Below are 26284 nucleotides of genomic sequence, written 5' to 3'. Positions count from 1 at the left end.
GCAGAGAGCCATCAGAGGTACTATATTCTATAAGCCTGTCTACAGGATCAGATCATTCCTCCAAGCCAAAGAGTAAGGTGTCCGCTCAGCCTAGAAGGCCATCACTTACGTGAGGAAGAAGAGGGCACCTGTACTAGCACCACTATGCAGGAGCGCTGCACGGGTGATGCACACCCACACATGGTTCAGGACGACTGCTGCAGTAGATTTGAAAGCATCCCTAAAAAACCTTAAGGGCATTAAGTCGTTATCCAGAAGTTAATACACTTAAGTGTTTTTTTATTTTTACACTCAGACAGCCCGAGCTCCTTGCTGCACCCCCAAATCCCAATGAACTTATCTGAAACCAACCATTCCAGTATCCATTCAACCAGCAAACTGGGATGACTGCTAACTTATCCAAAGCAGGAGACGATGGCCTGAATGAGCCTCAGCTACACAGAACAGTAAAAACAGTGCTGGAAGGATTCATTAAATAACATAATGGCCCCTTATCACATCAACATACCAGCTCTCTGTTCATGTTTGGCACGTAGGTAGAAAGTTTCAGTATGGCTACACTGCGATATAGAAACAGGAAGATAATTTTCTGCATTTATGACTTACATTGTTTTCATACCCCCAAAGCAGTTAATGCTCTCCTAAGTATCTTAGTTTCCTGCAACTATTTCCTACAGCATCTCAACCCTTTGCATGTTCCCCAACTCTCAACAACTCTTTGGGACAGCTACCACAAACTCACACTAAAATCACTTTGTCTTAGTGATAATGTTACAGTGGGTGAAACCATAATTGCTCTGTACAGTTTTTAAATTTGTCAACCTGCCACACTCTGGGTTTTATAGCTCCCAGACTGAATTCATCATCATGTGAACGCACACGAAGCAGGCACATGAATTCAGAGATTTTCCTCCAGCAGTCTCAGATGACAATGAACTTCAGAAGCTTTTGATCCAAAATCTGACAGATCTAAAAGCCTAAACATATTAAACCATTAATATCATAATTGCTTTTTGTAGCAGATATTTATGTCATAGCAGGAGGTATAAGACAAAAAGAATGAGAGACGGGCACTCCCAATCTTGCTAAACACTTAATCCCCCTCTACAGAGATTATTTTATCCTTGCAATGAGTCAAGAAGCCTTGAAGAATCTTAAATACAAAATAAATAGAAGAGAAATCATGTGTCTGATTAAGAAGGCCTACCTACCACCAAGCATTTTATTTCCACAAACACCTTACCACCTTCTCATTCAAAACCTCACACATTTGACACTGTTACAAGAGCCAGCCATAAAGTTTTCTTAGGAAGCTCTGGCAACTTGAGCTGCACTTAGGAAGCACAATATCTCACCGCAAAGTAAGCCCATGAGCCCATCCTGAAGCACAGTGAGATGAGAAATGTCTTCTCCCCTGGTAACGTTGAATAAAGTGCTCCCCGGAAAGGAGGTGTTGCAAACTGTCACCTTGTGGTTAAAACCTTGCCTCTGTGCGAAGCTGCAGCTGAGCTCAGCAGAGCTCAGAGGAGCTAAATGTGCCACATTCAAGCCGAATTCATACCCTCAGCTAGGACACTGATGAGCCTTGACTCCAAAAAACTTCAGATGTTCACAACTCCTTGTTGAAAGCAAGGAGTTGCATCTGTTTGGATAGGACCCATCCAGTAATAAGCTGTCAGGTTTTTTTAAGTATCTGTTTAGGTATTAATAGTCTGGGACAGAGGAAATCAGGACTATAAACTACATCCTAAATTTTGCAGGCAGAGCATGACACCTCAAGAGTAGCGTGGCAAGGGGACACAGCTCAATGGAAGTGTGCAAACACGTATGAGTGCCAGGATTTAAGCCCCATGTGTCCTTTACACCACGGCTCTGTTCATGCACAGGGATAGCGCAACGGAAAAGACACTTTCCAAAGCACCTTCAGCTAGAACTTCCCTTCTTGACCCAGCAACCTGTATAAGATGACCTCAAGATGTCCTCCCCTTGTTGGCCTCCCCTCTGATCTGGAGCCACAGGCTCTCAACAGGTCTGTCGCCTGTTCTACAGCAAGACTCCACGTGTTTGAGCTGCACTTTTGCAGAAAGTGCAACCCCTTCAACCATCTTCCTAGCTGTCCTTCGTACAGTGCCTGCTCCAGTTCTGTTCCCTGCACAAAGAGCTACGACTTCTCTGAAGGGACCGAAAGCATCAACTTCAGCAGCTCTCAGGCTACAGCATAAAAGCACACGTCCATATTTGCTAGCAAAATTAACCACTGAGCATTTCAGATCTTTGCAGGCTCTTTGCAACCCCAGCAGAAGTTAAACACAAATCACTGGCTTCCCTGGGTAAAGATCCAAAAGTCATGGATTTGCCCAAAATTATATTCCTCTGACTAAATGGAAGTCAACTCCCCTTTTAGTTCAGCCAAACTAACAAATAACACCCAAACTATTTCAGGCACAAACCAAAGAGACTCTCTGAACACCTGGGAATTTCATGAATGTTTAAACAGCAGGAGGTACTGGGAATTTAGTTGTCATCATGAGATCAGAATAAGTTTTCATAAGATGCAAATCAACCAATCTGAAGTGAAGGTTACAGTGTTAAAGGTATTTTTTGCTTGACAAGAATTAGAGGACAAGCTACCATTCTTATCTGGGCAGGTATATTGCAACAGAAGGCTCTGCTGGGCTTGGCTAAACAAAAATCTCTCATGTCTTGAAGCATCTGCCACGTTGGCCAATCTTCAGTAAACGCAGGCATCTTCAAATCAGTGGCAGCCTGTCTGCTGATTTTACCTGAACCGTTCATTTTCACAGCTCTCCTTTAAAATCCAGTTCTAACTAACATTTCAGGTTGTATTTCTTTTACTGTCATAAATTTCAGGTGATATTTTTGTTCTCTGCAACTGCTGAGCCTACAAATTTGAAAACTCCACTCCCTTAAGTAAGCCAACATAAAAATCCTGCAGCCCTTTAGGATTAAAACTCATAATGGCAAGTTCTAACCGAGATCCGGCAAACTTCTAACACAGAGTTCATGGGTTTCTGGATTGCAGAATCAAAAATCCATGTTTGTAAAACAATCCAAACTTGCCAAAGGTATCAGATAATAATAATAATGAATTCTGCAATATTTTGTAGAAAATGAACCTACATCTTATTGAAATTAGTGGAAGTATCACTCCAATTAGTCATTTTGCTAACAAAAATTAGGAGGCGGTTCCTCCTGAAGTCCAGGAAGTTGAAGATACCTAGGCTTGGCTTTAGTTATCCAGTGTCCAGATAGCATTGCAATGCAGACTCTACAAAATCCTGATATATTAGAAACTCCAAAAAATAGGTCAGATATAAAAAGAAACCAGCACATATTAGGGGATGGAGATTTTTTTTTCTTACATCACTTCAAAAGATTCATGAGAGAGAGAGGGTTTTAAAATATCCTGATCTTAAAAATTAGAATTTAATGTACAGTTCACAGTTCCTATCTCCATTTCCATCTGTTACAGTCCCTGTAACAGGAGAAAATTCCTTCAGTTCATAAGAAATGTGCAAGAATTTGCAGTAACAGATTATTCTTAACAGCAAGTAGACAATGTCAGACCCAAACTCCAGAACAGAGTAAATGACCATGCAGTAACATATGACAGGCCTGGCAGGAGATGGCCCGTTAGTCATGCTTAACTCAAATTATTTGCTGTTTAAAACAACAAAGAAACAAAAGACCTCCCCCTGCTCCCCACCAAAGGAATTGCCAATGCCACCTTTAACTGGCCAGTTCGTAATTGGTACAAAAAATTATGGTTTTTAAGACCATTAAGGGCAAGTCAGGCTTTGAAGTGGCAGAGCTGGTCCCAGTTTTCAGGGACATTGCTTTCATCATTTAAAGGCAGGGGGGAAGGACCACAAAACAGAGTAAGCAGGATGGATTAATTGTGGCAGGATTAATCATTAGAAAAAACATATCTACAGCCAGCACCTTACATACCCCAAAATGACCAAGACAGTTGTGCAGGAAACAAACAAACAAACAAACAAAACCTAAATCATTACTAAGCATCAGGTGCTTAACTAAGGTCATTAACAGAGGAGCATTCAGGCAGGAGGTTGATAAGAAGAGACAAATACTGTACTTTTATCTCCTGGTAAAATAGCTCGATAAAATCGGTCCTTCCTTTTCTTTTCTTCCGGGTTGGGAGGCAAAGGTTTTGAGCCATGGTTTAAAGTCCCAGCATCTTTGCTTCCTGATCCAATCATAGTGCTGGTATTTCTCATTGGAGGTGCAGGCGGTTTGTCTTCTGTTTCAATTCCATTGTTAGACATCTTCAGTTGGCAAGGGCGTTACTAGCAATATGAAAAAGAAAAGAAGTAAGAATTTATTTTTTGTAAACTAGAATTACATACTGCCAAATAAAACACAAGAAGGTATTTGCAGACTAGCCTGTAACCTCATAGCAACGCAGACCAAGTGTCAGGACAAAAAATTCTACTGAAGCTCCAAATTTTTCCTGTTAACAAAATTACGTTGAAGTGTTTGAGTTATTGATAATCAAGAAAAGCCTGTTTCACGATACAGCCAATCCTCAAGCAAACCATGGAGCAGAAGCGTAGGGTGGGGAGGCAGACCGGTAAATACAAGGTAGCAAAGAGCAGTGATACCAGAGAGGAGTCAAGAAGTTGCCGAGCTCCTAAGGCCTCTCAGATCCATGCTAGTTCTACTAAAAACTACCTCAAAAGGTTTGTCTCAGCCTCCAGCACAGCGTGATGCAGAAAGACTGAAGTTTGCGCTCAAAGAGTTTCGATGCAGCTGCTCAGGCTCCTTTGCTAAAAAGCTGCTGAACTGGCTCAGAGGCAGAGATGGCCGGGAAGTGGCAGAGCTGTACCCACGTCATCTCAGAGACAGTGCCATGACCCTCACTGGTCCCAAGCCGGCTCTAGTTTTCCCGCGGTAGCAACGTGCTTTAGGTGCAATTCAAACAGCCGGAAAGTTGACTGCATTTTGTTCTGTTGGAAGGGTCAAACAAAACTAGATCCCCAACACACACATAAATCCTTAAGTAAATAATCCCTGCTGTGCGGATTTAAAGACGGAAGCTTTGGAACAGGGTAATAGATTATTCTGCAACAACGAGCTTATTCCACCCAAATGAGATCAGCATTACTCCAGACATAGCCTGGCTGCAACAAGATCCTTCTGGAAACTGGAATTCGTCTGCATTATGTTCTCAAAAGAAAGCTGGGAGTTAACTGTAGAACAAAGACCAAAGCAGGAACAGTTTCTGTTTGGGTGCAAAAAGCAGTTCAACAGCTTTACGAATTTCACAGGCAGTAAGGGAAGATGTTTCACTCAGAGAATTATTGGGTGGCAGAAAGTCAAAAGTGGTTTGCTCTCTGCAAGTGAGAAGCCAAGATTGCTGCTGGCTTCCAGGGAGCTGCTTTTTCATAGGCTGGACTCAGAGGAACCACACTGGGTCCCACTCCAAGCAGATCCCACAACCACACGATAGTCCTAGGACCACACAACACTGCCCTGCCAGTCTTCAACATCTTCTTTGGCCAAGCCACTGATGCTCGTCAAGCTTTGGACCCAGGGCACACCGCTGTCACAGCTGCAGGGAGTTAAGAAAGGCAAATGCTGCCCGCAGAAGGCACTCAGCAGCAACATTAGACTTTGCTGAAAGCAGCGGTTCCCTAGCTGTCGCCTGCAAAGCCATGGCTGGTCTGCAGCTCCACCTTCTCCTCCAGTTATTTGGTTCCCAGCCCCTTCACACTTGCTCTTAAACAAGAGGGCTGGCAGTGTTGCGCAGCCCGTCAGGCTTTGGACAAGCTTTCACACACAGGGAGCTTTTTAAGAGGTTTGACTCCAACCCTGCTTCCTCCCAACACAACTCTGCAACGGAATTTTAAATAAGCATTTAGAGTATTGATTTTAATGGTGGGATAGTTTTGGTGTTTGGGAGGGGTGGGGGGAAATAAGCTGTGCATTTGTCTGGGCGTGTTCCGGCATGTGCCCTGTGCATCTCCCATCACTCATGCTTCAGCCTCATGCCATTCTCCAGTATAAAACAGAGCAGAACTAAGTGACAGCTGGAGTGCAGCCACAAAGCGGTGTAAACGACTACTCTTCCTGTCTAAGCAGTTGAAAAAAGTCTAAACCAAAACCCAACTGGTAAATTTGGCAGCCACTACTGCTCACATATCTTGTGCAACATGAAGATATTGAGGCCTCACTGATGGGCTTTGCACACTGCGGTGTCAATGGTTGGTACTGAACTGGCACAGCTAAAGTATTTGAAACGACATAAGCAGAAGTGCCACGTAAGAGCTGCATTCTTTGCGTTGCTGCTTATTTAACCACGACAAAGCAAATTGCTGGGAGGGTGCTAGGAATATGCTGCAAATAGGGAAGCAGAAGGAAAATGAATGTTAGCAGCTCTGTGCCTGCCAAATGGCCCTCCCGAGGAATGGGCACCACATTTTCTGCTGGAACACCCTGACTGACCCCACGGGCGTTTGAATAAAGGTGTAGCCAAAGATTCCCGCACCGGCCAGACTTGAGAATCGCCGTTTTCTGTTGTCAGGGGCACGGGACTAAGCAGGGGATAGAGTAAAGTTTACTGTAGTGGGGAATGGATGTAACATCAGACCGAAGGAAGAGAACAGAGCAGCATGTGGCTCCAGGCTGGAGAAAAAGACTGAGAAGAGCAAGAAACACCCTCCCAGATTATAGGCAGAGGCTGACCTAGTGCTGGGGGAAGGAAAAAGAACATAAGCAAAAAAAAAAAAAAAAAAAAAAAAAAACCCACCATGAAAATTTAAGAAAAACCTCTGGATGTCAAGCATCCTCACTCTCAGTTACACCACTGCAAAACCCCAGGGAAATCTGCTCACAGTTTCTTCAATATAAGAGGGTTTTTCAAAATTCCTCAGTCAGAAAGGATAGAGCACAAGTGAATTACTGTTTTACCGCAGGGCTAGAAACACTGGCAGTACAAGCTCTTGTTTATCTTATATTATTCCCTGAATGGGCAAGTAAATGCTGAGAAGTTATGTAGTTTAATAAACAATGTTGTTTTACACCTATTTGAGAACTGCAACTTTCATGTGGACAAAGCCTACAGTACACCCTCTCCTTTCTTCTCCTCGCTCAAGGCCCCAGACCTTCTTCCTCATCAAAGTCTTGTATTTAGAGTTAAAAGAGCTATTGAATCTGTTTGGAGATGGACGGTGAGAGAAATCCTTCAGCCCACAAAACTGAGATACTGGTTCTACAGAAGTTATACCCTGTAATTAAAGGGAAAACCAAAAACCTGCTTACATGAGTCCTCCCACTGTGATACAGAGACACAGCCTACCTCCAAACTCAACATTGTTATACTTAAATTTCTGTTGGCTTCAGAGTATGTGGATGAAACCCTATCCCGACAGAATGACACCCACCTCTCCAGGGCTTTACAGCTGAGCTGAGAGTCTGGAGCATGAAGACATCCCAAGTGGTTACAGAGGTGGCTGTCTCCCTCACCGTAGGCTAGCTGACTGTGCAAATTCTCTTCTTCCTAAAATAATCTCCTGCCAATTCACATGTAAGCAGGCTTTAAACAACCCCCCTTGTGTAGGCCCTGCTCAAATTCAGAGCACCAGGCAATTGCTTCACCAGCCAGCATAACATCAGTGCTATGACACTGAAGTGAGTCACTCTGCTCAGCCCGATCCATCTTAACAGGAACGCAAAGCATCACTGGAGTGAGCTTCCTTCCTTCTGCACACCAGCGTGACCATGCTTTAAGAAATTCATCTTACGTTTCCACAGCATGATTAAGTGAACAGTGGAAGCAATGAAACAGCACATGAACTTTTCAACTGTAGTCAGATGAGGGAATATGTTTTAGCTGCAGACACAATTATTCTCAACTACTATATATATTAAAATACCAGCACTCAACCCAAACCCCACAGACACCACTAGGAAGGCATAGTCATGATGGAGGACTATTGTTTCTGCAGCCATTTGGGAGTACTGAAAGTTGTTTCAGCACACAGAAAATAAAAGTTTTATTACACATTGCAACCTATGACTGCCATAAGTCAAGTTACAGCGGCTTTCAAATGCTCCCTGCCCCTCCCCATCAACTTTTGAAGCCCATTAGCTAAATTAGATTATCTCAGCCCCAGCAGAGTTGAGCAGCAGACCTGACAAACTCTCCTTTCACACCTACAGAACACTTCTGCAGACAGGAAGGAGTGACAGACAACCACACACAAGGGGACAAGAGACTCAGGAAACCACTTGGCAGTTCAAGACAGAGCAAGTGGAGGTACTGAACAGCGGACAGCACCCCCCCAGTACCAACAGTGGCGTCCAAGAGTTCAGAGTACACAGACTTGCAAAGATACGTGCAGGTCTGCTGATCTGCACTAAGTAGATATGGCTCAAAATCATGAAGTTTATGCCTGCAGCTTTCCTGTAACACAGGCACAGGTTCCTGAGCCGTTCATCTAGCAGAGTTGGACCCCAACATATGTGGAGCGTTCTGGCACTACTGTGTGTCACACACACACACACACACACACAAAAGAAAAAAAAAGAGAACAAAGATCTTCTATTTATGTCATTTTTCTTTCTGGTAAACCACATAATTTCAAACCTGATGCTCCACACTGAACTGTAAGTTTCTATCAAGCTGGTTGTGTTTTCTTTGCATTCCTCAGCAAGACAAGCAGATGACTGATCGCTAAAACAGAAAGCAATTAAAAAGTCAGAAGAGCTGAAACCTACGCTACAGTAGATGCCATAAAGATAACTATGTCCAACGCATACTAATTGCTGGAGTCAACATGAAAACTCATAAAAGAGCCATCTATAATTCATGCAGTCTGGCAAGACAGTAGCTGTAAGTTACTCACTACAACTTACAGATGAATAAACTATATTAAACAAGGGGGGGGGGGGGGGGGAGGGAGATGCTCAGCAACTGTTTTTCCCTCTCTGCCTACTACCAGAAGGAAATCTCCATTTTTCCAAGATGCTATTTTTCTGTCTTTCCCACAAAAAAGGCAGAAGGAGTCTTGACCTTTAATTGAGTTGATCAGAACAAGTGATTTACCTCTGCACTGGTATCCCTGCATCCTTCCACCCCATGGCTAGAGATTGCTCGTGCACACACACTGTTAAAATCTCCTTTTTCATCCTTGCACTGCCCTGGTGGGAATTCATTCGAATCCCAGCAGAAAATTAACAGCACAGTTTACCAGCAGGGATTCGACACAGGAAGAAAAAGACAATCATTCTTTTTTTTTCTTGATTATTTTATGTGGGACTAAGTTTCAAACACAGTGTCACATTGAAGGAAAGGCACCCCACGCATGTTCCATCTGAAAAAGAGGCAAGAGGTGTCCTTTTCCTCCATGCGACAGTGATGGGATCTGGGACACATGCTGTCACAGCAAAGGGCAGCAGCAATACACACACCCTGAGGAAGGACAGACTGAGCGTCACATTTAGAGGTGATTAAAAACCCCAGAAACTGTAGCATCTAGCTGTCTCCCCAGCCAGTTACTGCACATCTGAATGCTGTGCAAGTGTGCCAGTTAAACAAAAAAAAAAGTCAAGGGCCATCAATGCATCAGCCCAGACCCAACATTCACATGTGAATTAAAAAAAGACAGGTTTTCAAAGAGTTCTAATAAATAAATAGTTACCAAACAGTAGTGTTTGCTCATGTATGTTTAGAATTGACCTGTTAGACACCTGCAGGTACTGCCAACACCTAGAGATGCAGATGAAATCACTAAATTAAATGAAAAAACAACCACTGAAAGTACACATTTAGAAGAGAATGTATCCACTGCTACACCAGAGTGGGTGGGTGTGAGCAGGGGGAAGGGAGACACACACTCATGGCAGGTGGCCAACTACCGGTTGCAGTCTTGCTCCACTGCCAGCATTATTTCCACAGTGCTAGACGTAAAGGATGACTGACCAGTTACAACTCAACAGGAATGCTGGAGGACTCCATGGCTTGGAATTTTAAACGCCAAAAGACTGAAGGGTCCTTTTGAAAAAAGGTCTTTAATTCAACCCCAAGAACTGCTGTGTGGGATTCCACAGTCTGTATTTTGCAGGAGGACACAGACACCACCACAGCAGGCACTGCTTCTGGGCAGGAAAGCTGCAAAATCTCTTCCTGGGCAGATAGATGTGCTAACCCATCGTACTGCACAGTTAGGCTTCTAAAGAACAGACTAATTATAACCACTCGGATCCTAGCAACAGAGCAGAGTTCTTTCGCTCTAGGAAGCTGCTTTCTGTTTTGTTTTGAACAGTCACAGCCTAGCTTTCGGCAGCCTCCACGGCGCGGGCCCATACATGACCACTGTGCCAGTAACCCAGATGCATGGCGGGTTTCAGTAGCACTGAGGCAGGTCAAGCCCCTTCCACCAAATTAGGCTTGAATCCAAAAGTGCAGAGGGAATGCCAGCTGAAATTGCAATACTTCAACTTAGCTTAACCATTTCACAGTCAATGCCAGCTATGCCCAGGAGTACACGATGAACTCACCTTACTTGTGCTCCAGTTGGGTAGCTCAAGCTTTGAGAGCTGCAGAGACCAGCTCCGGCTGTGCCTATCCCTGGGCAGCAGCCTGCTCATTTTGACTGAGCACTTACCCATTATAAGAGCATTTTTAAACAGCCCAAGAGAAATAAATTGCATCCATATTAAAAAAAAAAAAAAAAGAAAATCCAAGCTGAGACAGAAGGAACCGAGAGTATCATTTTTAAAACTTCTCAGCCCACAAATCATCCTCCGTATTTCCTCATCTCCAGAAGTGCTGTGTCCCCTCCCCCAGCCACATGCCTGAACAAGCAAGTTCGCTGTTGCAGATGTCAGTATAGGCTCCGTTTTCCAGTACAGTACAGAGCAGCCTTGGCTCTGGTTCCACTTTTGCTCACAGGAAGGCAGGGCTTCAACCGCACAAGTCAGAGTAGTGACTGGAGTCGGAGCTTGCTAAGCAGGGTGAGAAAAAATAAAGGCCTTTTCTGTTAAAGCATACTCAAAGACCATATAAGCAGGTTTCCTGGAGGAAATCTGTGTTCCAGAGGAAGTGACTAGACAAGCATAAAGAAAATGTATTAATGCACACAGTTAAACACCCCCCGCTACTCTCCACATAAGTTACTTGGCACTAAGTCCAAACTGCACATTAGCAACAGCAACTGAAAGCAGCCAAATCATTAATTATGTTTCCTTTCAAAAGTTTCCAATCCAGAAGATGAATGTAGAGCACCGGGCTCAGAATTAAGCCCCGCTAGCCCCTAGTGAAATAATTCCTAGTACAATGTCTTCACATCTTAAATACACACAGGTATTTGTAAAAAGACAGCATGTACTCACGCACCTTGTTAAATGCAGAGATTTGACATTTGCCATTTAGCAGTGGGGGTAAGAAACATGTCAGAAAACTGGAACATTGTCAGATCAAGTCAACAACATCCCACGCACACAGAGGACACCATAATGTAGTGGTGAGCAAAAAGCCACAGTATGCAAATAGCAGAAAGTTTGCATTAACCTGTAAAAGGTGAGTTTTTCTGAGGAGAAGAGACACCAAGACAGACCTGCAAAGAGGAAACCGATGTTCTTAAGAGCAAAACTCATCCAACTCCTTTCTCCCTGGGAAACTAAAGAGCGAGAAGACAACATGAGCATCGTTAGCTGATGAAGCCATCCAGAAGCCTCAATTAGACTGAGGGGGAAATGCCACAACAGTTCAGCGCTAATTGGAAATGCAAACATTTATCATCAGAGTAGCACTCACCCCTGTGTATAGCTCCATTGTGTTCACTGCAGCTAATGACAGTAGGAAGCCCTGTGCTCTGTAATATTTATGTAACGACTGGCAAAGCTGTCACATTCCCTTAATTGCTAGCCAGGATTTTCAAACTGGCAGTAGTTTTCAATTAAAGGAAATCACAAAGATTGCTTCAGTTTCACATTGTTTCGTTACAGTTCTGGTTCTTCTTCAAAGCTGGGGAAAGAGGAAGAATGAATAATTCTCCCAAGACAGAATGAGCTCTGCATCAAACATGAGCTTTCTGTAGACAAACTGAATTAAGAGACAAGGAAAGCACAGTCAAATACCCAGAACTGAAAGAGCTAATTTAGCATCAGGAAAGACAAACAATTTGAGAACTGCACATAAATCTGCTTCAAGTTTGCAATGATTACTCCTTCAATTATGATACATGTAAAGTTCTAAATGCAGTTCATTTAAAAGGCAAAAAGAAAAAGCCTAAGGTAGCTTAGGGTTTCCACCTAATTGAGCTTTCATAGTAGAACCTCCTTTGCTGGTAGAGCATCAGCTCTGTGTTTATAATGATTTGCCATCTAGCAGAACACCCTATTGTACCTAGTTTGTAATCACAATATGTATGGAAGTCTAGTGAGTATACTGTGGCAAGGTCTCGTGTTCCTGGACTTCCTCATTTGTACCAAATGGACTGCAGAGCATTAACTAGTCCATTAAGAACCATCATCGTTATATTAATGAGCAGCAGTTTGTTTTTAGGAGGTAGCATCAGGCCTTTTACCACATCATTTACTCAGATCCCAGGCACACCTACTGTATGTCAGTAGAGAAAAGAAAGCTCTATAGGACTGGTATAAAGGATCTGCTGTTGCTGCAATATATTACGACACAACTCAGCCTTAGCGCTCAGTTAAATAAAGCCCATGAGCCAAGTGAACTATTTTTACTCCATTGAATAAAAGGAAATATAAGAACATCACTGATTACAGTAGCAGGCCCATTTTAAGGCACTGTGTAATCAGGAGTGGGAGTTAATAACAGGACCAGAAAGAGTAGGCAAGGATTTCCTCAACATCTTTGTGCAAATCTTTCTGGGGCATGGATCTTCTTACCTGTGTTCTTGCTATGATTACCTAAGCAGCTTTAAGTAGGGCACATGGATCTTCATTGCTACCTATTTAAATCTCTCTCATGAAGCAGCAACATCGGCTGCAGCCACAAAACCCAAACCAGCGGAGACTGACTGAGCTCCTGCACGCAGCCCTGTCAGCATCCGCAGCAAGCAACTTGCTTCTTTCAATCCAATTCCCAGTGGACGAGCATCTACATCATAAAATTAGCAACAATATGAACTAAAAATTCAGCAAAATTTGGATATCACTGATGGATGGACTGCCAGTATGCATGTTTTATTCATCTCAAGATTGCTTTGTCAGGTTGGTTGCATCTCCTCTCTGTATATAAACTGCTAAAAATCATTTTATGGTCACTACTGAGCAGCCAAGAAGCACTATAGACAGTGTTGCACCTTTTCTAACTGCTAGTCAAAATTCATGAGATTTCCAAAATGAAGACAACAACCAAAGACTGATGTTATAATCACAGAATGGTTTGGGTTGGAAGGGACCTCAAAGCCCATCTAGTTCCAACCCCCTGCCATGGGCAGGGACACCCTCCACTAGCCCAGCTTGCCCAAAGCCCCATCCAACCTGGCCTTCAACACTGCCAGGGAGCCAGGGGCAGCCACAGCTTCTTGGGGCAACCTGTGCCAGGGCCTCAGCACCCTCACAGGGAAGGATTTCTGCCTCACATCTCATCTCAATCTACCCTCTTTTAGTTTAAAACCATTACTCCTTGTCCTATCACAACAGGCCCTACTAAAAAGTTTGTCTCTATCTTTCTTACAAGCCCCCTTTAGGTATTGGAAGGCCGCAATAAGGTGTTCCCAGAGCCTCCAGGCTGAACAAACCCAACTCTCTCAGCCTGTCTCCAGAGCAGAGGTGCTCCAGCCCTCGGATCATCTTCCTGGCCTCCTCTGGACTCTCTCCAACAGCTCCATGTCCTTCTTGTCCTGGGGACCCCAGAGCTGGACGCAGTACTGTGGGGGGGAGGTCTCACAAGAGCGGAGTAGAGGGGCAGAATCCCCTCCCTCGACCTGCTGGTCATGCTGCTGTTCGTGAAGCCCAGGATACAGTTGCCTTTCTGGGCTGCAAGTGCAAATTGCCAGCTCATGTTGAGCTTTTATGGGGTCATATTGAGATTCTAGGAAGCTGTACAAGCCAAGGCATTTTGTTCAGTGTTCTATTCCCTCCCACCACTGCAAGTCACCTTGTTGAAGTCCCATGGGTACTTCCTGCTAAGGTCATCAGCATATGAATTAGCCTCCCTATGAGAACACAGCATGCAGCAGAACAAGATGAAGAGTTTTCTGATCATCCTTCCTTAATTCTAATAATTAAGATTCAAGGACGTTCACTACCAGCACACTCTTATACAGGTTCCTTCTACCTACCCATAACCCTAACCCTTCCTCAACGTTCAGGCACGCAAACCAGTTCTCATTTTAGCATACACTCCCAGTTACCTACCCACATGCCCTCTCTCTCCTATTGTAAATCCAAGGCAAGAGAGTGTAAAATGAGATATTTTAAATTCCGTAGCTAGCACATTACAATTTCACCTCTCACCTTTACAGTAATAGCTCTGTTCGCTACAAAACTCAGCTACAAACAGGGTAGTCAGTTTTGGAAACAGCTATTTCATAGCCCACAAGAAATCTCGGCGTTGGTCCCTGAGCATACCCAGGAGGAATGCATGAGGCTGCAATTTCCAAGCCAATTTTGCCCCATCCACTTTATGGCATTTACATCCTGCCTCATGTAAGCGCTGCCTCCCTCTTTAGTGAAGTTAATATTCATACACCCGCTGCAGCACAACCTGCACTAACTTCCCCCTTTGCAGAGGGATGTGGTAAAAGTGAAATATGCTGCCTGCAGGAAAGGGAGATCCTGCAAATCAATCCAGAACAGAGTATGACCTGATGGCTTAAGTGAACTGTCTCCTTTGCAAGTAAGAAGTTGCTCCATCCACTCTTTCTTTCCAGTTGTTTCCTTTCAACTGAGTTTTTCTCCATTCCTGGTTATTCTCGTACTGCTGGTATTTGCAGGTGCTGATTCACAGCCTCCCAAGATACGCACATTTGACTGCTTTTATTTTTAAGAAAAGTCACTTCAGGCTGGAAATAACTCTTGGCTTTCTGTGAACACTCTTAAACCTGTATCTAGGTTTATCTGAGGAGCTTAAATATTCTACTTTAACAAAAGCCTCAAAGTTTTATCAGTCTCTGTTGCTCTGTTAAAATATTATAAAACAGACATCCAAATTTGTGGCCTGCCATTGTGCTAGGTCCTTTTTAGCTTTAAAAATAGAAGTTGGAGTTGAGCCTCATATATATACTTTAAGCTTCTAACATGGTTTGACTTTACATCTCCATAGGTGAAACTTCCTATGAGGATTTCAATCCTTAACACAATTAAAAATCTACAAAAACCTAATGCTTTGTTTCTGACAAAGCTGAACTGAAATATCTCAACTAGAAGTGGTCAAATCCAAAATCACAACTTTTTTAAATGGGCTCTCAAAAAGAAGCCCTGAACAAATCAGCCCACAAGTCTGTCATTTTAATATCTTATGTTAGCAGCAGATGGCATCTATCTTAGATCCGAGGTGATGTACTGTCTCCAGCCCCTGCTCCACTGGCTCCTAACCTTCCCTCCCCCACAGAACATCTGTATTGGGGATATTTCCTTGGAGATTCATTAACTGCTCCTTCCTCAAAGGCTGAGATTATTGGCATTTTTCTCGGACTACGTTTCTAAGTGTTTGAAAGACCTGTCAGGACAGAGAAATACATAAATACAGAAAAATATCAATTCATCATTTTCTCTGTCAAGACACTGCAGGTAAAGAGAAGACCTAAGTTTTGGCTAATGTCTTTAAAGACTGTTTTCTATCTTGCATGCTTGTGTATCATTTACATATCATTTCACTCCCTTAACGTCAGTGTTCTCAGAGGGAGAGGGTGAATTAGAATATTGGTATCTCTAATTTAGGAGACAGTTAGACCAATAACAACAAACCAGAGCTGAATGTATGCTCAAAACCATCTACTTAGAACTCTATTTTAATTAAAAATCAGTCAAATAATCCTATTATCCCAAGGACTGCTTTAGGCATGGTTCCAGTCCAGCACATCTTTTTTTAATCTTTTAGTTCCACATCCATCCAGAAAGTGATTGTAAAAACACTGTAAATGGTCCTTTTTGTACAAGTTCCTCTCCCAGCTGGAAAGCCCAGGAAGACAGAGAAATAAATGATCCAGTATCAGTCAGTCACTTACTAAATAAGATACTTAAAAAAAGAAATAAATACACTAAGGGGGCTTCATCAGGGGCCCAAATGAAATGCCTCTATGCAAATGTACGTAGTATGGGGAATAAACAAGAGGAGTTAGATGCCTGCAGGGTTGATGATAACTTCCTTCTCCAAGTGACAGGGGAGCCAACGAGGAGAGGTGCCATGCTGGACCTTGTTCTCACCAACAAGGAGGGGCTGGTGGGGAATGTGAAGCTCAAGGGCAGCCTTGGCTGCAGTGACCATGAAATGGTGTTCAAGATCCTCAGAACGGTGAGGAGGGAGCACAGCAAGCTCTAGACTTAAGGAGAGCAGACTTTGGTGTCTTCAGGAATCTGCTTGGTAGAGTACCTCCCTCTCCAGAAGGAAACAGGAGACCTGGTTACACAGGATATGGAGAAGGCTGAGGTACTCAATGACCTTTTTTCCTCAGTCTTCACCAGCAAGTGCTTGAGCCACACTGCCCAAGTCGCAGAAGGCAAAGGCAGGGACCGGGAGAATGGAGAGCCAGCCACTGAAGGAGAAGATCAGGTTCAAGACCATTGAAGGAACCTGAAGGTGCACAAGTCTGTAGGACCTGATGAGATGCATCCACGAGTCCTGAGGGAACTGGTGGATAAAGTTACTAAGCCACTCTCCATCATATCTGAGAAGTCATGGCAGTCTGTTGAAGTTCCCACTGACTGGAAAAGGAGAAACATAACACCCATTTTTAAGAAGGGAAAAAAGGAAGACCTGGGGAACTACAGGCCGGTCAGTCTCACCTCCGTGCCTGGCAAGGTCATGGAGCAGATCCTCCTGGAAACAATGCTCAGGCACATGGAAAATAAGGAGGTGATTGATGACAGCCAACATGGCTTCACTAAGGGCAGATCGTGCCTGACAAATTTGGTGGCCTTCTACAATTGGGTTGCAGCATTGGTGGATAAGGGATGAGTGACTGACATCTACCTGGACCTGTGCAAAGCATTTGACACTGTTCCGCACGACATCCTTGTCTCTAAATTGGAGAGACATGGATTTGATGGATGGACCACGCGGTAGATAAGGAATTGGCTGGATGGTCACACTCAAAGAGTTGTGGTCAACAGCTCTACGTCCAATCACTGGAGACCAGTGATGAGTGGAGTTCCTCAGGGGTCAGTACTGGGACCAGCGCTGTTTAACATCTTTGTCCATGACATGGACAGTAGGATCGAGTGCACCCTCAGCAAGTTTGCCGATGACACCAAGCTGTGTGGTGCGGTCGACACACTAGAGGGAAGGGATGCCATCCAGAGGGACTTTGACAGGCTGGAGAGGTGGGCCCATGCAAACCACGTGAAGTTCAACCAGGCCAAGTGCAAGGTCCTGCATGTGGGTCAGGGCAATCCCAAGCACAACTACAGTCTAGGCAGAGAATTGATTGAGAGCAGCCCTGAAGAGAAGGACTTGGGGGTGTTGGTGGAAAAGCAGCTCAACATGAGCCAGCAATGTCCGCTTGCAGCCCAGAAAGCCAATCATATCCTGGGGTGCATCCCCAGCAGCATGACCAGCAAGTCAAGGGAGGGGATTCTGCCCCTCTACTCCACTCTCATGAGATCCCCCCTGCAGTACTGCATCCAGCTCTGGGATCCCCAGGACAGGAAAGCCATGGAACTGTTGGAGTGAGTCCAGAGGCCAGGAAGACGATCCAGGGGCTGATGCACCTCTGCTATGGAGACAGGCTGAGAGAGTTGGGATTGTTCAGCCCAGAGAAGAAAAGGCTCCGGGGAGACCTTAGAGCCCCTTCCAGTACCTAAAGCGGCACACAAGAAAGCTGGAGAGGGACTGTTTACAAGGGGGAATGGCCTGAAGCTGCAGGAGGGGAAATGGAGATGAGATCCGAGGAAGAAATTCTTCCCTGTAAGGGTGGTGAGGCACTGACACAGGTTGCCTAGAGAAGCTGTGGCTGCCCCATCCCTGGAAGTGTTCAAGACCAGGTTCAATGTTGCTTTGGGCAACCTGGTCTAGTGGAGGGTGTCCCTGCTCATGGCAGGGAGGTTGGAATTAGATGATCTTTGAGGTCCCTTCCAACCCAAATCATTCTATGATTCTATGAATAAAATAAAAGCAGCATACAACTCAGGCCAAGAAATACAATTTCCCTGGTTTTCACCCCACTACCTGCAAACATCACCTCAAAGAGTGCCTCTCATTTCTTCATATTTCCACCCTTTGCCTTCTTTCTCAAAAAGAAATATGCACCTCTTCTACAGCTGCAGTTTACATGCTTTTATTTTTTTTTTTTTTAAAAGGAGAAAATAAGTCTTCCAAACATCATCTTTCATTCCTGTATTTGCTCTCACATGCTCTGTGGGGCCCTGCTGCATAACAAGCATTTTATCCATAGGAGACAGCAGCAGCACAAGCCAGCACAGCTGCCAGAGCCAGTTACCTGCATGTGCCACTGAACTGGGGTCCAAGGGAAGATGGCAGGAGCGGGGCAGAGGTAGACTATGTAGTACAATAGAGAGCGTCCATGTATAAACATATGTATATACATATACACACATGTGTGTATGTGTGTACATGTGTATATAACTTGCACCACCCAAGTAACTCACCTATTTTGTTTACTCCTGGATAGTGAGCATGCCTCCTACAACCATTTATAAAACATAATTATCATCAAGTGATATAAAGTACTAAAAAAAGAAGAAAAAAGCTGTAAAAAGGTATAAAGCACAATAAAGCTCTGATTTCATATAATTTGGTAACTGCCTAGTTACTTCTGTAAGGATGCATACACCAGATCTTGCTTCTACCAACTGTAATCTATATTAATTTAAAAAATAAACTAACCAACCCCCAGAGGCACATCAACAAGACTGTTGCCCAAATCCATGTTGACCTCATGCACACAGGTCACTACCACTCACTGTATGGAATTACGCTTAGGAATTAAAGGAGAAAAGAAACCCACCACATTTCTTGAACACATCTCCTCTTCCAAGATACTTGTGGGAGGGAAGGCCGGGCAGCTCAGAAAAGGTTAATCTCACAATTTCCATTCAGGCTTGCAGTGAAGAAAGAAGAGATTCAAGGTCTTCCCATTCCAGAAAAAGCAATCCTTCTCTGCAGAAGTTTTATTCTACTAGGTCACCACACAGAAGACAGTGGTGGGTCCCCAGCCATCTCCTTCATCACTCCTTATTCTGCTGACCCCTCAGGTCTGCCAGACTTAAATTCCAAATGCCTCTGGCTTATCGGGAGGTGGAGAAGATGCCAACAGACAAAACTAATAAAGTTCCTGAACCACTTGGACTATCTTCACATTATTTATTTTTAGCATTTGAGCATAGAAGTCCAAGAACTGGTGGTTAGAAACAAGGTTTCGCTCATCCTGGTATTTAGTAGTAAGACTAAATTTCAGCTGTGAAGCCTTCTTGCCTCCTCCACTGCGTGCATCCCTCAAATACCGTTGGGAAATCAGGTAGGATGGTTTCAGTGTGTCAGTAGTGCATATGATTATGATGAAGTTGGAAGATTTTCCTTATTGCAGGCCTTAAACTTTGAGAAAGTCTGCCTGAAGAGACAAAAGCTCAGTCCCTGCTAGGATAGGGGGTAGACCCAGAGCGGTCTCCATGAATATGCAGAAGTGGTGTGTGAGTGTTTCTTTTCCCCTCCCCAGGCCCAAAGGAACAACTTTTATACCTTTACACTCAAGGAGAAAATCATTGCAAGGCAGCAAGGTCTTAGTTTAACCTGGCCATTTTTTTTTACAGTACACAGTCAGAAAGCCAGAGCAACTTGGCTTTGCACACGTGCAGGATTAAGCACGGCCATCCAACACAAACTGTGCCACAGTCCAACGGGATCAGGATCACCGCTGTGCTGCAGCTTGGTGGGCGCTAGGGCCAAACCCCATCTCACCTACACACACGTATTGAGGCACAAGGCCACAGGACCCTATGGCAAAAGTGCCTCTGAAGGCTGACTCACGCAGCCACGCAAGTATGAAGCTGACAGAAAATATTAGGTTTGAACCTTTTCTATACCATTAGTGCTTGCACAAATTAAAATAGCCAACAGCAGTCACTCTGATGGGAGGGCTGAACAAGAGTGACACAGCTGTCAACCACATTCAAAGAAACAAATGCTTAAAAGTTCATAATTTTGGGGCCAGAACACAATCCATCCAGCAAGGTACACAGGCTTGCAGCTTTCCTAGGACAGAATGCTTCAGAGAGTAAGTACAGCTGATGCAGACATTAAAAAACTAAGTCTGTTTGCCTGTTTCTCAGGGGGATTTAAACAGCAGGTGAGTGAGGCTGGTCTGTGGGACATGACCCTTTTTTATTTCAGCTATTTAGATGCAAATTGTTCCCCCTCCCTCCCCCTCACAAAACCATCTGTTAGCCCAGAGGTTTAGACTGTGCCTAGGGTGTAGGTTTTGGGGGAGGGGGATATAAAGCATTGAGAAAATTTCAGTTGATGCCCCTGTTTCCTCTGGGGCACAGTTTAGGGTGAAAAAAACCCATCACTTTGCAATATTATTAAATTACAGTAGGATTTTTCTCTCATTCTGCTGCACTTTTCCTACTGATCCCATGGATTTCCTACCCTAGAAAACATTCCTTGTCCAGCTTTTGGCCAATAAGCAGCATTATATATTGACACTTAGAGCAGGTTGGTATGGTGTTAGCATAGGGCATGAGCTGGTATTGCAGGAAGTATCAGAGATTCAAGGAATTAAAAGTATTAAATAATAATGATGAAGTCCTTCACTACAAGGCGCAGTATTTAATGTTCTTTTAGTGCTAGGGAAGCTACCTCATCTCTGTCTGATTTTGCCCAGTGAACAGCAATGTACTTTCAAGAACTGTTGAGAGATGTGATTCATTAAACACTTCACCCAGGGCTCTGGATTCTTCATACAGGAAAGATTATGGGTGATGACACAGAGTACACTTTCAGGAAGCTTGAAGATGATGCAGTGTTGGGAGGGGTGGCCAACAGACCTGATGGGTGTGCTGCTACTCAGAGGGATATGGACAGCGTGGAGAAACGGGCCAACGCCAACCTCGTGAAGTTCAGTAAAGGAAAATGCAAAGCTCTGCTGCTTGAGAGGAATAACCCCAGGCACCAGGACAGACTGGGAGCCACCCAGCAGAAAAGCAGCTGTGCAGAGAAAGACCTGGGAGTCCTGGTAGGCATCAAGTTGACCACGAGCCTCCAAAGCACCTTTGAAGCAAAGGAGGTCAACAGCATCAGGGCTGCATTAGGAAAGACACTGCCAGCAGGTCAAGGGAGGTGATCCTTCCCCTCTGCTCAGGGCTGGTGAGACACATCTGGAGTGCTGGGTCAAGTGCTCGCCTCCCTCAGTACAAGAGAGGCATCGGCATACAGGAGAGAGTCCAGTAAACGTCCACAAAGATGATTAAGGAACTGGAGCACATGACATACAAGGAGAGGCTGAGAGAGCTGGAACTGTTCAGGCTGCAGAAGGAAAAGCTCAGGGGGATTGTATCAATGTGCATAAATACCTGATGGACGTGTAAAGAAGATGGAACCAGGCTCCTCTTGGTGGTATCCAGCAACAGGATAAAAGGCAATGGGCACAAACTGAAATACAGGAAATTCCACTGAAATGTAAGAAGGAGGGGGAAAACAAAACAAAACCAAAACCTTTCTGCTGGGTGGGGGGAACCAAACCACAGAACAGGTTCCCCAGAAAAATCATGGAGTTTCCTTCCTTGGGGGTGCTCAAAACCCCACTGGATATGCCCCTGAGCAAACTGTTCCAGCTGCCACCACTTTAAGTGGGGGGTTAGGCTGGCCTCTCCACAGAGGTTCCTGCCAACCTCACCAATTCTGCAATTACAAGCCACAAAAACGGGCAGGGAGGCGCTGAAGGAGAGAGATATGCAACATCATTCAAACTACTTATCTGAAGCAAGTGTTTTTAGTCAACAGCATGCAAGGCCCCAGTTTAGTGATGAACACAAATTAAAAGAGGTGATAAGTGACAACCTTGAGCAGAAAATCAGTGAGAGTTGGGATCAGTACTACAACACCCTCATTTTGAGTTTTAACCTGTGGAGTACAGTCCTGGTACTTCAGAGTGGCAAGCTGTTGTCCCAGTTCTCACACAGACCTTATCTGTGATCTTGGAGGCACAAGAGAGGGGAAAAAAGGTGCGAGTACTTCTTGTTTGCTCTGCCCTCCTCCGATCAGTCAATCACCTCTTTAAAGGAAAGGCAATTCAGGGAGTTACAGAGCACACAGAATGAAAAAAAAAATTCCCTTCTATGTTCTGCTGCAACTTCACTTACCACAAGAAACGCATTCTCATTTATTTAAAAAAAAAAAAAAAAAAAAAAGGAGAACTGTGTATGCAATCCTGATGGGAAACTCAATGGCAGAGGGTAAAGGGGGGCATAGAAGGATGGGAAAACCCTTCCTCCCCCTTGGAGCCCAGAAGATGGGACAGAGGAGCATTCCCCAGCTTGAAGTATGAATACGGAGACCACCTAAGGGGCAGCGGGAAAGGAAGAAAACACAGCGTGGGCTTCAGAGCCTCAACTGCAGCTGAGCAAGTTCTTAGGCTGCCCTATGTGCAACAGTCAAGGCTGACATGAAGATGGGTTCAGGCAGACTTTAATGATGATGCTCCACTGAGGTGATGGAAAGGAGCTCTTACTACAGCTGGGAAGACTTCCTACCAGACAAGGTTTGCACAGGAGCGTTTCTTAAAGGGTTTGGGACTTTCTTCTTTTTCTTACTGTTGGGATATTGTTTCGGTTTTTTGAGCGTTGCCAACACAAACACAGTATTTTCCACTTTCTGGCACAGACAGAAGAGGCCAGAACAACATATGATCTCTCAACTATTTCATGACAGTCAGGAACTTCAGGTACCTACTTCCAAAGTATTAACTTCTTTAAAAAAAAAAAAAAAAAAATTTGATTCTCTGAACAGTGTTTCAATACATTTGTGCGGATATTTTGAAAGAATTTCAAGTTTTCATTTTACAATAAAAGTGGTTGCCTTTTCTCCATTTATGAAAAGGAGAGTTTGCAGAACATCAGCATTTCCCCTACAGAATGAGAGTCGTCTTTATGCCCTGCTCTAAATCACCAGCTAATTTCTGTTTTCAGAGCTCTGGCATTTCACCAGCATTACTGAGAATCTAAAAAATAGTTACTGGAAATGTTTTTATTTAACCAACTTCTTGTTCACAAATCCAAGCACATGTATAAATTTTAAGGGCTGCAATCCTACAGTTTGATCTGTAATACAAGATACAAGCACCAATTCTCAGTCTCCTTGACTTTAAAGACAGAAAGGTCATCTGTGATAGCTAAGGGGTACTTGGCCTTGGTGCCAGTAAGCCACCCACTGAAAACAGTGGGAGTTTGGCCCAAATTAGGATTTCGAGATTTATCCCATAATGCCCTGTAACACTTCCCACACAGAACTACCTGACAGCTTCTGAAAATTGGCAAAATGTGAAGGACATAGCGACAACATCCGAGACGAGGTTTCCAAGGGTGTATTTTGTAACAATTGAATTCAACCAATATTTGTCTGCATATGCACATACTCTCGCAATTCCACGTTACAGGGGTTTTAGCATGCTGATTTTAAAAGCCCAGTGGCTAAAAACACATCTCCAAAAGTTACTCAATGCCCAACAAACCAGACTTTTAAAAGAAAAAAACCCAAAGCAGTTGCATCCAGAACATCACTTAACTTGTGCAATAATCCCCCACCTTTGGTTCCCTGCTCTTATTATTGATAAGTAACACCAACAACAGACAGATGCTTTTCTACAACCTCTTTCCAGCACCACCTCTCAAATTGTCGTCATGTCCCACAGATACCCCCAGAACAGCCCTAGAATAACTGCTGCCACCCCCAGTGTGACCTGGGACAAGGTGGATGGGTTTTCCAGCCAGGAAGCATCAAGGTCTGAGAGCCAGCTGCTGCCCACACAAGGCCTTTGCACCCAGATCTAATGGCATGGATGCTCTGGGAACCAGTCTGCTACTGATTGATGGTCTCTCCCATCATCCTTCCACACTCCATCTGGTCAATATTTGCTTAGTTAACTATATCACAGAGTTGAACATTTCCTTTATTTGGATCCCTGGAGGCAACAGGGGCTTGCACGTGATGACAGGATCAACACCTGTGGTGCAAGTCACATCCCTGTAAATAATGCAGCAACTGGGACACAATATGTAAGGATTTGGTACAGCCACTTTATCTGTCACAGCAGCTCCTGGATAACAACCACTAGAAAAAAAACCCAACAAACCAAGCAAAAAAGGTTTAAAAGATAGCCAAGGGAGAATGTGTCTCTCAGGGATTGAAACATAACTCATTTTGGAGCAAGAGTCAAACTAAGCACACACACTGCTGAAGAGACAAGACAGGTTCCAATTTAAAACCAGTTAAAATTAGTTATCAAATGACAAGAAGACTTCCACAGATTAGTTAGTATGCTTGCATTTTACCCTGAAACTAGTCATTTTTTAAGATGATCCAAATTCAGGAGAAGGAAAGAATCCTGACTCCAAGAAAAAAATTTAATTAAAAAAAAAAGCAGCAAAAAAACCCCCATAGTTGTCATGTTTATGACTTATATTCTCTAGACAGGAAATCTCTGGAGCAAGCAAAAGCCTGTCTGCCCTCCACTTCACAAACCCTTGATATCATAATCATATTTTTAAAATATTGCTTTCTTGAATGATGCGAATTAAAAGGCAAAAGTAATTCTCCAACATACTATTGTAAACCGCACACACAAAATAGCAATTTATTGCATGCAAGTCCATTAAACTATTACTTACAGCGTAATAAACAGATACCACTGTTACCGCTGAGTGGAAAACCCAGGAAATTCCTTGTCCCTGGCCCCTGGAGTCTGAATGAGAGAAGTTGAACTGCTCCTGCTTAGAGCAGGGTTTTGTCTCCCAGAAAGACTGCAGTATTTCAGCTAACACAGCAATTGTCCTGTAATTATCATGTATGCTTTATAGTCAATAAAACAAAAGGGAAAGTTAACTTCAAAAATAATTTTTAAGGAAAAGCAGTGGAAAGCTTTTCAACCGATGACTGTGAAAGGACAAAGAGAGGAGACTGTGCATTTATATTGGTCAGTAAGGCACTCATCGCAACAACTGGGACTGAGGATAGTCATGGGAGAGCAGGGTTCATAGGCCACACCAAAAGTGGTTTTATTTTCACAGAGGGAGTGCAGTTGTCGACCACTCAGAAAGAGCTCCAAATGAGAAGGCAGGCTGGCAAGCCAGAACAAGACACCCAGCTGGCTCCACAGCCTTAGACAAAAGCTTGGCTCTCTGAAGTTTTTTATCATCCTTTCATCTTCCAGTGTTAAACATTGGGGTGGTATCAGTTCCTCTTTTCCAAGTGGAAAGCCCTCTGAGAGCAAACGAGATTTCAAAGCTTTCTAACAACTATGCAGACCACGCCATCAGAGCTTGCTTCTTAACATGTACGTGTGAGTGTTCGGGGCATCCGCAGGGTAGTCTTGGGATCAGAGCAGAGCTACAGTTGGATGTTCTCCAGGGATATTTTAGGAGAACGGAATCAAATTGCCACACAAACATAATTGCCAAGTTTCAGTCTAATGCTACAGCAATTTGCTTGACATGCTTTATTTCAGAGGACAGATCAGTGGAGTAATATTTTGTTGTTATTAATGTGTCCAAGTCCTCTAACACAGCATTCATATCCTTGGTAAGAGACAGGATTCCTTTTCCTTCAAGTTCTGCTTTTGATAACAGAATGCATTACAAATTCTTAGTGCAGCCTTGAAAAAATATTTAGACAGACTGAGCTTAAGATAGCGAGAAAGATGCAAAGTAGTAGTCTTAAGTAACCTATTCCCTCCCAAAATCCACAAATTTGGAGCAGATGATGTTTGGTCCTCTGCTTTCTCTTCCAGAAGTCCATCCAGAAAGCCTGCAGAACATCAGCCGAGTATCTGGTTGTTGCATTACCTGATGCTTTCAATTCTTGCAGCCTGCGCAGAGCCAAATCATCTGAGAAACAAGATTTCCCTGCCTCCAACCCCACAGTATCTAAGAG

At 43.9% G+C, this 26284-nt stretch overlaps 1 protein-coding gene across 4 annotated transcripts in view; it reads right to left on the bottom strand.

Annotated features, from left to right (window-relative positions):
* Window positions 1-26284, bottom strand: part of PAK1 (p21 (RAC1) activated kinase 1) — a 79939-nt gene that overhangs the window by 30233 nt on the left and 23422 nt on the right. For 2 of the 4 annotated variants that reach the window (XM_075742549.1, XM_075742548.1), the window contains exons 2-3: window positions 21712-21790; window positions 4118-4328 (exon numbers count right to left, since the gene is read on the bottom strand). In XM_075742549.1, coding sequence (XP_075598664.1) covers window positions 4118-4307 — 190 coding nt within the window. In that variant the 5' untranslated portion in view covers window positions 4308-4328; window positions 21712-21790. Of the gene's footprint in view, window positions 1-4117; window positions 4329-10542; window positions 10656-21711; window positions 21791-26284 lie in introns of those variants that run through there. The other 2 variants (XM_075742551.1, XM_075742550.1) reach the window with 2 other exon arrangements.

Source organism: Balearica regulorum, chromosome 1, assembly GCF_011004875.1.
Source record: "Balearica regulorum gibbericeps isolate bBalReg1 chromosome 1, bBalReg1.pri, whole genome shotgun sequence".
Taxonomy (NCBI): Eukaryota; Metazoa; Chordata; class Aves; order Gruiformes; family Gruidae; genus Balearica; species Balearica regulorum.
Note: the sequence above shows the minus strand (reverse complement) of the source record. Positions and strands in the feature narration are given on the sequence as shown.